The sequence below is a fragment of the Macrobrachium rosenbergii genome, chromosome 3 (assembly GCF_040412425.1).
Source record: "Macrobrachium rosenbergii isolate ZJJX-2024 chromosome 3, ASM4041242v1, whole genome shotgun sequence".
In the NCBI taxonomy this organism is placed as follows: domain Eukaryota; kingdom Metazoa; phylum Arthropoda; class Malacostraca; order Decapoda; family Palaemonidae; genus Macrobrachium; species Macrobrachium rosenbergii.
Window position 1 is genome coordinate 87,569,971 of NC_089743.1, and position 17,523 is coordinate 87,587,493.

A 17,523-nucleotide genomic window follows, 5' to 3' on the forward strand; every position below is an offset into this window, starting at 1 on the left:
CTAGCACAATTAATTTACGCTGCTAGACTGAAAATACTACATCATATGTTTAATTACGTAGTGTTTTTTTTAGCATACTGCTTTATATTCGGGAGTAAAACCTACCATATTCAGCTGTTGCATTACCTCAGATCATCTACGCTCGTAAACCCCCTGCCTTTAATGACTATAACAAGACTACCAAATACATCGCCAACTTCAAAGGTGGAGAATTTTATCTCAATTAACTATTGCAATATGACCAATTATAGGCGATTTACCAAAATAAATAAAGTATTCGTGTAATGTGACATAATTACTAGGCACCTGAGAAAAACATCCATTTGCAAGATAACCGAGAAATTTGGAAAACATTTCCCAAATTAAAACCATTACATTTACACGCGTGCGTGATTATATATATATATATATATATATATATATATATATATATATATATATATATATATATATAAAAATTATATATATATACACATACATATATACATATGTACCTGATATATAATATAATATATACACATACATACATACATATATATACACATACGTATACACATATACATATACACATATATGCATACATATAATTTATACATACATATGTATAATTCATTCATATATGTATAATTATACATATATATACACAAGTATAATCATACATACATAAATACATAACTATATATATAAAATGTGTGTATGTATATTTGCATAATTAATTACTCGAGCATGTATGAAGTGTGAACACTGAATGCGCACATGAAACTAAAAGATGAAAATTGTTCACATGATTTGTTGCCAAAGTTTCTGTCGGACAGGAAGGGTTGAGAGGATGACAAACGCGCGAAGCGGAGAATATCATAACTGAGAAACAATACCAATGACAAACTGCCTTTAACGACGAAATAAAACAGTATTTAATTCCACCAAACAACGCCATCCCCTAAAATTTACTCTACGTGCGCCATATAAGTTTCCATTTCACTTCCCACCTCGCATGCAATATGGATCCACCCCTCTGCTGTTGCCAGTCCCGGATAAACAAACCCCCCCCCCCCCCCGATACGTTGTTTATCACATCACAAAATAGCATTCACAGTGTTGTTCTCCCTCAATGTTCCACTGGAGCGGAATACCATAGCAGACTATCGCGGCCATTCCGAAATAATGACTGCCAACCACAGAGATCATGTTGCGCCATTTTTTCCCCCCACCGATCTCCGATCAATCATATTCATGCAGCGCTTGTCGTGGTAAAACCCGCCGAAAACTCACACAAACAAAACGCCGACGACTGCCAGCCATTATGAACTTGGTTATGTGATATGCTCATTTATTGCGTCATCTACGCTGCAGCATTAGACAGCAGTATGAAGTTGTTAAAAGAAAAAAAAAAAAAAAAAAAAAAAATGCACACGATTACCGTCAGTGATACACTTAATTATACGGTATGCATATATATTATTTCGTCTAAACATGGGCAGGGCAAAATCATACCTCTTCATTTTACACAGGAAGAGGAAGCAAACTAACGTAAAATCGCAGTTTCACATAAACAGACGCAGGACAAAATTATTCAGCAAAGTAAAACCCACAAAATGCCGAAATTTATGCATACTTATTTTTTTTCATTTCAGCGGGAGTAGGGGAAAATCACATTGTTTCAGGTGGTGCAAACTTGCACAGCAACCACAAAAACTCCCATTATTCAAAGGATTAGCGACCACACAGAACTTAGTGAAATGATATGCATATTTCCTGCTACATCTCAACAAAGGCACGAAAAATGATGCAACAATATTCCACATGAAAGTCCAATCCTAATGGTTTTATATCATTTTATTCCATACAAGTATGCTATTCTAAAGCCTTTCTATGAATGGCCTGCGATGAAACTCTGGAATACCTTTCACGTGTTTGTCAGACGTAGCGAGTTGCTAAAAACAATTTTGACAACAAAGAAACCTGGACCTGTCATGGTGTCAATCTCCATTTTCGAGATTTTCACAGCCGCCATCTTTAGTCGTAATATTCGTCACCAAACTCTGATGAAGATTTCCAGCAATTACGTCGTCACAACACAATAATACATAAACATATTTATTTTCTTTAGTTTTATATTAAAATTGCGATTTTTATGAAGTCCTGCATTAATATCATTAATGAACGCATAAACTGGAGTAGATAACGTTCACATTACCAAAAAAGTAAGCAGTTTAAAAATATATATATCCCTTTAGCAATACTTTTATGGCACTTAGCTAATACTGACACTGTCGATGGAGTGAGTATGACGATAATCCTCATATGATTCAATTTATTTTTCAAGTTAATATTTCCACTGTCAATAAATAACGGGTCCAATCAGTTTTCTCGTTATTTTACTTCTGTTTACCTAATACTCGCGTTGTCAATGAAGTCGGTGGAATCACAATAGTTTTCAATGATTTCCTTTCTGCTTCATGAGAAGTTTATTATCAGCAAATTAAATATCTTAAGTATTTTAATCTAACTTTTCTTCGCTCAACTGATATTTACACAATCACAAGTTGCGAAATACTACCCACACGTTTCGAGAAAGAAAGAAGTAAAGAAAGTCTTCCACAACTCGAAATATTTTGAAAAACACTTCTTACTCTCCTCTTGAACTCCGACAATGTCACTTGACAGAGCAGGTTCAGAAAAGCCTCTTTTTTCCCCCAGTGCAAATTTGGCCTAAAATCAACTGAATGATTTTGACTTGTATTTCTCAAGACGTTCAGTGACTCTAGACTGCTAAGTGGATTCACATTAGCAGTGGTAGTAGTAGCAATCAACACGTCCTTATGTAAATTAGGGCTGCCTCAACGGAGTTTAATGAATAAAGTTTCTGTTTTCTTATTTAAAGATATACTTTATTATAATGAATTAAACTCTGCTGAAGCAATCATAACTTTGGATGAGATGACTTTTCTTCTTCTTCTTCTTGAGAGAAAAAAAAAAAAGAAAAAGTTATGATTATAAATGAATATATGAAACCTTCAGTAAAAAGTGAAGAAAAGGAATCATGAAAAGAGAGAAAGAGTAAAGAAGAATATAACACACACATAAGCACACACACAAACATGTTTATGTACACACAGATACATAAACGAGAACTCATACATACATACATATATATATATATATATATATATATATATATATATATATAAAACTATAACTTATAACCCATTAGCATCGAATTCTTATTAGCTTGGGAAAAACTTGCTATAAAAAGGAACTACATAAAAGTACTGTGACCGTGATCTGGGATCGAACTTACGCTTTTCACTGTACGAAGATTGGAAGACGGCACCTTTTTGTACTCGGCGATCCAGACAGCAAGCGCGCATTAAATAGATGCCATCCTTATGTCTCCCCCAGAGGTTCGATCCCTGTTCAGTGTGGAAGCAGTTGCCATATATATAATTCATAGATTTGTGGCTTGACATCAGGAAGTATTACAAGGGCATACGTAACATCTGTGATAAACACACACACACATATATATATAATATATTATATAATATATATATATATATATATATATATATATATATATATATATATATATATATATATATATATATATATATAGCAAACATAAAGACAACTAAATTCCGAATTTGAGAGAACAGCAACAAGTTTCCTTTCCTACTTTTGCCAATAATGCTAAAACAAACGCGAACGCAAGGAATTAATACACGCAATCCATTCCGCACACGGCCATCGCTTAGCCGGAATGAGCACACAATAACATGGAAATCACATCAAATAAAAACGCAGTTAACAGCTCTGAAAGGCAATTCCTCGAATATGGGAGACATATATTTGGTTGATGGTGGTCATTATGAAGTCACATCGCTCACCTTCCAAAGGAAAAAATGCTGGGACCTGAATAAACAAGACATCAGAATAATCTTTGGAAATCGTCACGGTTATAAAATAAATCTCATGAAAGAGAGAAGACGAAACTATAAAAACTTTAGCAAAGAAATATAAAGGAAAATATTAATCGTGAGTACATATATATATAAAGAATAATTAAACGTGCATAACGCAATAATGCGCTTCAGTCACACATTAATCATTATGTGGGTTTAACATTTCTCAAGTTAAAAGAGAAGGAAATTGAAATTAGGTCTAATGCTCTTACTGTCAAACAACGCTAAGATTATTTTTCTATACGCCTTACCTAGGCTAAAAAGTTTCGTGGCCTATCGGCTCGTGTGTGTGCGTGTGTGTGTATGAGAGAGAGAGAGAGAGAGAGAGAGAGAGAGAGAGAGAGAGAGAGAGAGAGAGAGAGAGAGAGAGAGAGATCAGAATCTGTGGTTTAGAACTGCACTACATCAAGAACTTTGCAACATGAGTTGGAAAACTTCAACCCTCGCGTATTAGACGAGGTTAGATGAACATTATTCAAACTTCCCCCACAAAACTTAGCGGAAACTGTCGGTTTCCGATAGTGAAAAAAGATATTCAAGACATCCAATGCATTTACAAAGCTCTACTAAGAGCTTCGTTTTCTGACTTAAAGAATGGTGTGTATATGTATATGTATATGTATATATATATATATATATGTGTGTGTGTGTTTGTATGTGTAAAAACCAATCTCTCAATTTCTTCACACATCTTGGATACACTTGTCACTGCAAAACTTAAGATCCAAAATGGAGGAATATGAAGAAATTCTGAAGTCCATACCAGGAATCGAACTTGAATCTGGAGTATCAGATACTGCGGATGCAGGTGCGAATCCTGCTACGGGCGTCAGAATTTCTTCATAGTCTTCCATTTGGATCTTAGGCTTTGTAGTGACAAGCGTATTCAAAAAGTGTGAAGAAATCACTAAGAGGGCACTGTGGTTGGCTACATTTACGTTAGTATCTTATAAAAAGGGATCAGTAGATTCTATAATATATATATATATATATATATATATATATATATATATACACACATATATATATACATATATATATATATATATATATATATATATATATATATATATATATATATATATAGCTGACAAACCAAGCTGCCTGGAAAAAACCTGAATAACAAGCTACGGGCAGGCCCGTTAAATCTCTGAATAACAGTCTACGGGCAGTAGGGGGAGGGTGAGTAACTAAGGTAGAAGGAGGGGGAAAGGGGAAAAAAGTGAGAAGATAGAGGAGGAGGAGGAGGAGGAGGAGGGGGAATGGAGAAGGGGAGGGAGAGGGGAGGTAATAACTCAAGGTACTTAGTAATTTGTATTTTATTGGCAGTGTTAAATTAAGATACGTTTGACTTAAGATGAACACTGAAAAAAATGTGGTAATTTTTCGTGAGTAATTTTTTTATGAGGGGGTAGATCTGTCACAAAAGCATTTGGTGTACTAATACGCATGCGCGGATGGTGATGTATTTAGTTCTTGATCTCCAAAGTTATGCCCGTAACTAATAATTTTTTTTTCGTGGATTCAGCACTTAGATATGATGATGGTAATACCACAAGGTACTTAAGAATTTGCATTTTATTGGCGGGGTATGATTACGATACGTTTGGCTTAACATGAACACTGAAAAAAATGTGATAATTTCGACGCGAGTAGTCGTTTAATGAAGGGGTAATTAAACACTTCCCAAATTCTGAAGGTCAAGCAAGTTATATTTCTTTTGTAAAAAAAAAAAATATTTCCTTACATATCTACAAACATTTTGTTAATAGTACTCAAGTTCAACCCATTTTATTTTATCATGAAATAAGGAAAAGGGAAGAAGGGGGAGGGGGAGAAATGGATGGGAAATGAGGGGGGAGGTGAGGGGGAAAGGGAAGAAGGAGGATGGGAAGGAGGGGTATATATATATATGCATACATACGTGTTTCAGGTATAACTAATATACATTATGAGCAAAAAGATTAATATAGTAAAAAACTCTTATGATGTGATAATTCTGATCGATCAGTGAACCTTCTGTTACGTGTTTTTCGATGAATATAAAATTGTTCACTAAACGACCGACTGGAATAGGTTGCAAAAGCGAAGTTCACCAAAAGCAGGGCAGTTATATCAATGTGAATATGAAAAATATGAAGAAATAAATTTGTAAATTGTGTAGCACCCGATTGCTGATTTCCAGTAAACTATAATGTTTTACCCAGCTCACCAATGTAGGAAAAAAGGGTCTTTGCAGAAGTAAAATTACAAAAGCCAGGTCATCCAGAATAAAGTGAACACGACGCAAGAGAAATCTATTCAAAATTAAGGCAAAATCAGCCTGCTGGTCTTTTCAGGAGCGTCGGATTCCATCGCCCTCCGTGGCCGCTTGTCGAAAACATCACGGGGCGAGGAGGCTAGGGCCATATCGTTAAATTTTTATGGAGGCGTTATCTGAAAAAGCACCTATGAAAAACGCGTCCCTCTTTTCCCAAATGGCAGCGATAACACGGCGATAATAAAATACCAATAACATCGAAACCTATTAAGATTTACGGGGCAATGTATGCGATTCCAGGATCCCTAAATCGACGTGCTTGTATGCTTGCGATCATAGACATGAAGTTTATGAACCTGGGTTGGGATTTCTGACTGGGCCGGACGGAATTGGGTTTGCTTCAATATTCTCAGATATAAATTCCCTCTTCTCTCTTTCTCGATTTCGTTTTCCACTTTCTCATATACTGTTTGAGAAGCTGGAAACTGTTTACTTAAGGGCCATTAGTATTTCGGATTTGTCACACACAAGAAATAAAGCTACTGATGAATTAAATTCACTCTACAGTAAATACCAAATAATGCAAGTGTACTTTAGAGCCAAATTCTTTTAACTTCAAATGGCACAGTTGATATATCCAAGAATTATGTATACACTGAAACATAACATGCTCAATATAAAAATTGATCTTTCCTGTCATCATGCCTCAGAAGTGTTTACTATTCGTCTTCTTGGGTAATGCGTTAACATAAATCTGATTTTGTGTTCAACGAATCTTAACGATTCTTGTTATGTTTATTTCAGTTTTCGAGATTATAACCTATTTGGTTAAGGTCCACTTTAGGATACCTGCCATGTACGACACATGTCAAAGCACCTCACGTTCTCCCTTTCTGTCTTCATTTCTCTCATAAACACCCTAGATCCTCCCACCTCATCCACGGGCATGAGTGGCATATCATTTCTCGGTAACAAATGAGGAATAAGGAAAACGAGCCAAAATGCATACAGAAATGACAAACTCGCTGCTCCAAAATGAAAAATCTGACCATCCGACATCAAATGAAGCGGATATCAACACTTCTAAAATTAGAAGACTTGAAAAATTCCAGCAGCAGACTCTCCATGACGAACAGCACGCTAGTCAACCCAACAAATGAGAAATCATTTTCGGTTTCCAAGTGGTGAAAACACAATCTCAGACTGTCACTGGGGGGTTTTTCCTGAAAAAAAAAAAGCGAGGGAAAAAAAAGCCCCTGACATAAAACATCGGCTGCAATTACGCAGAAAAATCTGCATAAAAAGGAGAGGCGCCGGAAAGGTGACATCAAAGTTACTTAATTATGAAGGATGCAATGAGAGCCCCGACGTGGGAAATCACATTAGGGTCATCGAGCTCAAATTACGCAGTAAATAAATTCTCACATTTCTCTCGAAAATATTCCGTGATCTTTTTATCTTCTTTTTTTTTTTTATCTGGATAAACAAACCACCTTATATTTTTGTATAGGCTTTCATATCTGTGATAAGTGTTCTGACGAGAGTTTACTTTCCATAATCATAACCAGTACCAATTTTTTTTTTAATTGAGGAAGAAATTATCATTACAATATCAAAGCACCGTTTTGTCATTTCAAGCTCCTCCCGTCAATTCCATATACTGTCATTTCAAGTTATCTCTTCAATTTATATACTTATAAAGTTACTCCCTTCACTTTACATACCGTCATTTCAATTCACTCCCTTCCGTTTAAATACTGCCACATCAAATTACTTCCTTCAATTTATAAAGAAGAATAAAAAGATTAATCCTTAAAAAAAGTATTCTGCCAATGGAGCATAACGTGAAGCGTGGGGCTGACATCAGCATGCTGGCAAAAGAGCCTTCTGGCACGACTACAAAACATCGTTCTTTGTGCACTCATTTGGTGGTCAGTTGTTCAGTATCACATACTCTCCAGTCTAGGCTAAGCCGATGACGGATCTGTTGATACTGTGGTATCCTGTTCACTCTCATTCATTTTTCTTTGGGAAATCCTTACAGGTGTTCTTAGAGGGTGTCTAGGTTAGTGACAGCGAATCACTCAAGCGGTGGGTGAAGTCACTCAAGCGATGGGTGGAGGGATGGACGTGTATAGATGTTCCTTTCAAAACTGCATTCGAGGCCTACTTTAACGATCTCTTTTCCAAGCGAGAATATGAACAGAGTCTACAAAGGGTTTTCCTCTACTCCAGTCTGATAGGAGAGAGTCGATTTGTTTAATAATAATAATAATAATAATAATAATAATAATAACTGTTTCCACGGCATTTAATTTGTAGTCTTCTATAGAGAAGGCTCTATGCAAATTAAATGCCACGGAAACAGCTATAATTTTCAACGCTACTGCCCTCAGAGAAGGTAATAATAATAATAATAATAATAATAATAATAATAATAATAATAATAATAATAATAATAATAAAATCCGAGTTGACCTTGTTTGTCCCGCCCCGGGTGACAGCAGGGGAGACATGACACAGCCACCCACCCTCTGCAAACCGGTTTGTCCGCCCCGAGTGGGGGAGGGGTAGGCACGGGATCGGGAGGGTAGGGGAGACATCCACCATCCTTCTGCAAACCTGTTTATCCGCCTCAGGTGGGGGGCGGGGTGGGTAGAGGAGACAGCAGCACCTGGTTCAATAATAATAATAATAATAATAATAATAATAATAATAATAATAATAAAAATAATAATAATAATGCCTCTTGATCCAGTGGCTCTCTACCTTCATCCATCACTGTGAGGTAAATAACCCCTCATATTCATGTCCCAGGCACTTAGTCGACTATGTTGGTTGCGGAAATGAATGGTAAGAGGCATGGGGGCAGTACCCTCATCCCACAAGACTTACTGAGAACCGGGTGGCTTACAATTCTGAAGGCAGAGCCGCTAAGGGAAAAAGGCGATTGATTTGATTGATTGATCAAGTTACCCGGCATCACAACTACCAGGATTACTGAGACCGAGGAGCACAAAGGCGAATGGCGAAATAACAATCAATAACAACCATATATATTCTTATAAAATAATTAGGAAAAGCCAACGGAACGGAATAACACTGGACACTAATAACTGATAAATATTTACTGAAAACGACCGGAAGGGTTGTGACGTCAGAAGCCAGGGTAGCAACAGAGAGTCGAGATTTTCCCACCGGCGAGTCCCCTACTCGCTTTATTAATGAATAGATTCTGGAAATGGTGTGTTTTTTCCGCCCTCTGGTTTTTCTAGCTTTGCCGGTATCACGGCGCTGGGGCTTTGGAATTCAAGTGTATGTCCGTATCTAATGGGTGGGGGGATTTAGATGAACATTATGATGTTCTGCGAACTCACTCTGAACCCCGAATTATGGTATTGTGTGATTCGTAACACAGATTGCGATTTGAGGTCTTTCGTTCTACTTTATTTTCATTTACACATGAATTTTTCTGGTTGTGTGTGTATTTATTTAATTCTATTCTTTGTGTTTTACGGACGGACTCACAAAAACATGTAAATCTAGAATTGTGAAAATGTGATACCATACGTGGAACATGGTTTAAATTTTTTCTATGTTATCTACTTAGATCTATGTGAATTAATTTGCATCTTTTTTTTTTTTGCACGGACGGAGCTCAGAATTTGCTCTATATAAAACGTAATGCTTATCCTTAAAGGTTTTTATGTGCAACAATAATAGCCTAAGGTTAATAACTACATCATTTACTAACTAGGAAAATGGTAACTGGCAGCTGTCTAACGACCAAAAACACGTTACTAATTAAAACTAAGCTTCCTACCATGACAACTTCATTCCCTCTCATCAAGTGTCGCTGCTGTGAAGTGCTGAAAAAATGTTTGTTTTAAAAGTGCAACAGATGTGAAAATAAAAAAAAAAATTAAAAATAAAACCAGAGGCGAAAAATTGAAGTGCCTATTACAAAGGTCAAACATAAAGTTGATATGGAGGAAAATCGGATAAATGTTTTCACCTCGGTCTTATCCGTGGGACGGCGAGGAACGAACGCCCCTCTATCAATGTTGTAAAAGTCGAGGTCCCTCCGCCCCGACTCCGGCTCGACTCTTCCTTCGAAAATGTTTGAAACTTTTGACTTTTCACGACAAATATTTCGAGGGATTTTGGGCCGCGCAGAGCTTTTCCGAAATGATTATTTCTTTCCACTTTTCACATATAGATTCGCTTTTCCACCTAGCGGGAAACGGGGAAAAGAGGATAGTGTCTCTCTCTCTCTCTCTCTCTCTCTCTCTCTCTCTCTCTCTCTCCCGTCCTTCCAGCGCAGGTGGAATCCCTCAACTCAAAAACAAGTACAGACTCGTGGTCAGCTCCGGGACGAGAATGATTGATTTAACAGTAAGTTATCTGGTGACACAACAACAAAGGTCATAAACAACATCCGGGACGAGGATGGAACCTTACGGGAACGATTCATGAAAAATCTCCTTTGACTCTGTTCCCTCAACTAGTCGTTATAGCCGACCTGTTAATCGCAGCTGGGTGGAGAGAGAGAGAGAGAGAGAAGAGAGAGAGAGAGAGAGAGAGAGAGAGAGAGAGAAAGTACTGTCAAAATATTTTTCATCATATCATTACTAAAAACGTGCGGACCTCAACAAGGTAATCCTGTCTTCTCACCCCCTTGCCCCTTCCCTCTCTCTCTCTCTCTCTCTCTCTCTGTCATATGCCAACTGCGCTTCCACCTTTTTCTTTGTTTTTCATTAACCTTGCTGCAATTGTCAGTATGGGTCGCAGGTACCCACGCAAATGAAAGACTTGGGCAAAGGAATGCGAGTTTCCAGGAAAGAAGTTAAATAACAACATTGTTTATCACCAGTGATACAAGAAAACAAGGAAAAGAGAGGGCGGTTTAGAGATATCACTGTGTGTGTGTATGTATGTATATAGAGTATATATATATATATATATATATATATATATATATATATATATTTTATTTAGGCGCAGGGTAGGTTTGGGATGGGAAATGGGGTTAACCTAAGAGGACGTTGGGATGTTCGTGATTAAGAAGGCCTAACAGAAAATTACCCTAACATATCTATATTACCAACTGACAGTTTTTACATAGACGCGATGCTATCATCACACAGACACACACACACTCACTCACACACACACACACACACACACCCATATACACACATTACAAACCATGAATGTGTGCGGACAATGGAGAGTCTATGTATGTAACCAGAATTCGCCAGTAATATGCACAGCAGATTCCTGATCAACTTTTCTCTCTTGGCGGCCGAATCTAAAAGTCGCTGTCTCCTCTCCGTCAACCCCAAAGGCACAGGATGTAGGATACCAGCAAGTTGAAGTGAATTCTAGATATAGGAGTTTTTGTAGCTCATATATATATATATATATATATATATATATATATATATATATATATATATATATATATATATATATATATATATATATATAGTGTTTGTGTGTATTTTTGTCAGCAGAAAACTTCCCTATCTCAACCTCTTCACACTTTTTGTAGACCCTTTGCCTCAGTAAAGTCTTGAATTCAGAAGGAGTAATAGAAATAGTAAAACATTCTTTCTTGAAAGAAAGTAGTTGCTGTAACATGAAGTTTATTAGTTGCGTGGATTTGCATCGCTGTCTGTTTTGTCCGTATCTTTCATTCTGATTTATAATATATATATATATATATATATATATATATATATATATATATATATATATATATATATATATATATATATATATAATATATATGTGTGTGTGTGTGTGTGTGTGTGTGTGTGTAGGTGCACAACAAAAATACGAACTCATCTACATTAGTATGAAACGGCTAATGTTTGGAAGTATTCTTCATGACTATTCATCCACGAATGTGTATGCATCCTCTGCATTAAGATTATTCTCTTCACAGGGAAAAGTTCCAAAGACAAACCAACATATCGGTTACTGCCATATTCACACTTCAACTGCAGAATCTTGGATGAATAGTCATGACGAACACTTCCAAAACAATAGCCGTATCATACTAATATAAATACGGCTCCTGAATATTGTGCCGAACACCCTACATACTCTGTGTCTTTCCTTTTCAATACCTCTTTCATCCGGATAGACAGCACTTTCTAAGCCTTCTCGCCTTTCCGACACTTTTGACATTATACACTCAAGCCACATAAACTAATGGGAACATTTGATCTCAAACTTCTTTTATCCATTTTCTTTCATTTGCATTTCTTTTATTCCGCAATAAGGAAGAAATATATCAATTACGTCTTTATAAATGGCCACCTTTGCTTCCCTCACAATCCAAGTCTGAGTGTTTAATATTACCTATATATTACCAGGTACTTATGTTAACAGATTCAGCTACTTATGGAGTAATGGTTATGTTCACTGCTATCCGACCTCATCTAAGTCATGCATTGAAGACCTGAGGTCGCTATTCCTCTTCAGGATTTCACCAGCTATAAAGTGTAGTTGACTATTTAAAGACAAATTATCATTATCAAATGTACTGTTTCCCTCTCATGAATAGGTACGGGTAGTCTCTATAACTCCCATACACGCTAAATTATCAAATGTTAACCGGTGAAACCCACATTAATGCCTTTTGACATCTTCTCCTAGAAATTCACGTTCTTCTGTAAACAGGTCTCAGTGTGCACAGACGCTTGGGAAGGGAATTACAGCACAATTTTTTTTTTAATGAAAACCAGAGACAAAGGATGAAACAGCATAAACTGGTGAGAGAGAGAGAGAGAGAGAGAGAGAGAGAGAGAGAGATGACAATTACGTATCTACTTCAAAACGCGATATTCAATTTGTCTTTTTCCCGTCAGCGGGAAAAGCGAATCAATACATAAAGGGTTGGGGACATAAACCGTTTTCGAAAAGTTCTTAGCTGCCTAAAATCGGTCGAAATATTTGCCGTTGTAACTCAAAAGTTGCCAACATTTTCGAAAGAAGAAGAGGGAGGGACCCCGACTTTTCCAACATTTATGGAGGAGGGGGAGGGGGCGTTCGGTCCTCAACGTCCCGCGGATAAGAACGAGATAAAAACATTATCCAAATTTTTTCTCCCCATCATATCAACTTTGTTTGAGCGAAGTAATAGACACTTTCGTTTTTCCCCTCTCATTTTTATTGAATTTTCAAATCTATTATCCTTTCATTGCTACGCAATTTTTGGTCTTCGCGGCGGTGACATTTGATGAGGGGGGGAATGAAGCTGTCCCGCCGGAGGGCTCAGTTTTAACCTGTGATGTGTTTTTGATGGGGTTGGTGGCAGTTTCTGACTCTTTTTCAGTATTGATTATCATTTTCCCCTCATGCATAAATTAGATAAAGAATACAAAATGCATCCAAAGAAGGAAAATAAGTCATTATATCGTAGACATAAAAAAACAATGAATTTTAAGTATACGCTGTGTATCGCATGATACTTTCACAGTTCAAAACTTAGATTTAATCATTAATTCAACTGTAAAATATTAAACAAAACGGTAAATTAATACATGCACCTTAATAAACTTGCTTCAAATTAAATAAAAAGAACAGGAAAAAAATAATCTAACCACATTCAACGCATCTTATCACCGTCTTTACCCGCAGGATTTAGATTTAACAAATATAATATATATAATGCTCCAGCATCCACCCGCTACAGACGCACATTAAATTAAAGACCCCAAAACCGGTGCACTACCCCTGTAACGCTTAAAAAAAAATTGTCTAAAAAGCCATTTCCAGAATCTATTAATTAATAACTCGGGCGCAGTGCTGATGGGGGAACTTACCGACTCGTAAATCTCGAGTCTGATGCTACCTGGTTGCTGACGTCAGAACCATTTTAACGCGTTTTACTTCATGACCTTTTAATTCTTGGGGCTTCGTTTGGTACAGTGGATTAAACCAGGCCAGACAAGGACATTAAACCGAAATTTAGGTACGTGATATATATATAAATATATATACATTACATACATACATTATATATATATATATATATAATATATATATATATATATATATATATATATATATATATATATATATATATATATATATATATATATATATATATATATATATATATATATATATATATATATATATATATATATATATATATTGTTATGATTTCAAGGGGACACTAAGTTTTACGTTACCTTTGCTAATTATAGCCTTGCAAAAATTCTCAGAAGACCACAAACATGATGTATAAAAGCAAAATTGATAAGTGGAAGGTTGCCAAGTGAGAATATGTTTCTTAACGCTATTTTATTTTGCACACAAAAGTTGATAAATTTAATAGGTGGGAATGGTGGACAAATCTAAAACAAAACGTGAAAACGGGGCACAACAGTAACCAACTGAGTTGGCGATTAACGCATCAATTTAACAAAAAAGGGTGTATGTAATGGCCACATGCAAGTGGTCATAAAGCCGATCGGCAATGTAATGATATCAGCCCGGGTTCGGGCGGATTCCTCTGGCAATCAGGAACACAAAAGAATGGCTACGTTGGTAAATGGCACTGATAACACTCCTGGAAGTGAAATAATTCCAGATAAGACTACTAACAAACTACTACCTCTCTAGGAATGAATTAACAAATAAGTTGGAGGGTGCTGCATTAATTTACTCACTTCTTGGCAAGGGGAATGAGTTACGTTATGCACTGTTGCAAGGACCACACACTGCATATGGTAAGTTCATTGTTTAAGTTGAAGATACAAGAGATTTAACCGAGTTGTGAAAAACGATTCAGAGAAAAAGTACACTGGCCAACCATTTCCATCCCCTGGACATACTGTGTTTGCTTCCTGGTGATGCTTGAACACAAGATTCTGGGTTGAAGAGATCTGAGCTCCTCTTGAGCGGCGTTCAGTGCTAGGGTCATGATTCGTCAAGTGAATGAAAAGTGAGCGCCCGCCCTGTCAGAGGGTCAATCGTCTGACGGACAGCGATTCGCCGTAGCAAGATGTAGACTAACTGCTGATGTAGGGAGCTGGTTCCTTATAAAACTTCAGAAGGTTGCTTGGGGCTTGGCTCCTGGCAGTGTCACCAGCTATGACCTGAGGATTAGAGAAATGATCTCTGCCAGTAAAATGGGAAAAAGCAGCAAGAGGTTAATTAAATCTGAGGCTTGGTCAGAAGGAAACAGCGACTATTTCCAGGTGTTTTCCCTGGAGAGGCATCACGGCTCCATCCTCTGTAGGTCTACCTCTGCCCCCACTGTCTCATGACTTTCCCCTTAAATACAAAGAATCAGCAATCCAGCGGCGTAGAAAACTATAAAAACATATTATATATATATATATATATATATATATATATATATATATATATATATATATATAAAGGACTTCTTTGTAAATTTCCTTGACTATATATTTGTAATGGTACCAAGTATGACCTGTTTTATATTTTACTCTTCATAATTACTAATACATAGAGGCATTCTCCGTTGGAAGGTATTGTGAACCTATTATTTTTTGTACACCAACAATTCTGTACGTGTACGAGGTATTGTTGCTAAATATAGAGGACTTCCTATTCACTGAACAAACAATTATGAATGTTGCTATGTTATGTCAGAAAAGAACAGCAATTAATTAACCGAGACTTATGCACCTGAACAATTTCAGTCTCCTTTAGAGGAGGAGGAACGGACCTCAGTATTCCCTCCACTTCCAAGTACTGATCATATAGATGCCTTGTCAAATTTGATCGAAAGATTCCCCACATCATAAAAAGAAAATATGGCGGTTCACATAAATTTTCTTATTTTTATTCTTGAAATGATGACTCAGAATTTTTCGTAAACTATATTTATATTTCTATACGCCGGAAACCATGCACTGTTATATTCGCTCCAAAAAGTGGTTATGATTACCATGCGGGGTGATGATTAGAGGCTAAGCATCATCCCGCCATTGTAGTCCCAGACTGCTGAAATGCTGATTTTTCAAATCTGTTATTAAGCAGCCTGAATCTGAATGCATGTTTCGTGATAGCAAGGCACCATTCGTAAACAAAATAACTGGTAATTCATGATGTCCTCATATATTATATATATATATATATATATATATATATATATATATATATATATATATATATATATATATATATATATATATATATATTATATATATATATATATATATATATATATATATATATATATATATATATATATATATATATATATATATATATATATATCACATCACCGTAATTCACATACAAGCATTAGGCTACAAGTCTTTTAAACTAATTGCTCTACCTCGGAAATAAAATATTTTCATATGTTATCCGAAGGGGAATTTTTTAGTTGATAATAAGTTATATATAATTAGGCTATATAAAGTTCCTTGACCTGCCATAATGCACCAAATCTTTAACAATTAAGTTGACAGGTTGGATTTATGGATTTGTTCATTTTTTATTTAAGTATTTCCTCATTTTTTCTTGAATTTATGGATTTGTTCATTTTTTAAGAGCCATGCGCATATGACTCAACATGTAATCAACATCCGGCCGTTTCAAGTACAAACAACAATTAAAACTAATAAGACAAGGACTGAAATATACGAAATATCCTTACGAAAAAATTCAAGACAGGAGACTTTCTATACCCCTACAATTCTTCTGAAACGCCATTACCATGACATCAGCAGCCATCAGAAACAATATTCTTATGGCAACTGGGAATTGTCTGACTTATGGGTAAAGAATTATTACAAGACCCAGATGGCTTTCCGTTAACTGACGCTGAATTCAACGTTAAAATTCGAATTTCTCATATTAGAAAAGTGAAGATTTAAGACGCAGGTCATATTTGTTTTTTTTCACTTCGCAATTCACTGTGACCTTGGGAAACTTCCAGGTTGAACATTAATACATCTAGCTTCCATAGCTGTATTCGCCTTTCCTACACTGTGTGCTTTCCTTAACTAGGAGGTGGAACTACCATGTCCAAGAACAGTTACTTACCTAACTCTGTGTGTGTGTGTGTGTGTGTGTGTGTGTGTGTGTGTGTGTGTGTGTGTGTGTGTGTTTTTTCACTCAAAATCACCAAGGATGTCATACTAAAACAAGGATTTTATTGAATTTTCTATCTGCCCAACACAGATCGAATCAAAAAGAAAGGGGAGAACTTTTTAATTCACTTGAAGAGTGGACAGGAAGAGGAAGATATGCAACAAGTTTCACGCAACAAGTCTAAATCCAAATCTGTTCCTTTTCCGAATTTAA

The 17,523-nt window shown here is 36.2% G+C and overlaps 1 protein-coding gene across 1 annotated transcript in view; it reads right to left on the reverse strand.

Moving 5' to 3' along the window:
• Positions 1-15,163, reverse strand: part of LOC136851730 (keratin-associated protein 4-6-like) — a 19,079-nt gene extending 3,916 nt beyond the window's left edge. Inside the window, exons 1-2 of the mRNA XM_067126069.1 lie at positions 15,053-15,163; positions 4,726-4,828 (exon numbers count right to left, since the gene is read on the reverse strand). Coding sequence (XP_066982170.1) covers positions 4,726-4,828; positions 15,053-15,163 — 214 coding nt within the window. The remainder of the gene's footprint in view (positions 1-4,725; positions 4,829-15,052) is intronic.
• Between the last annotated feature and the right edge of the window lie 2,360 nt (positions 15,164-17,523).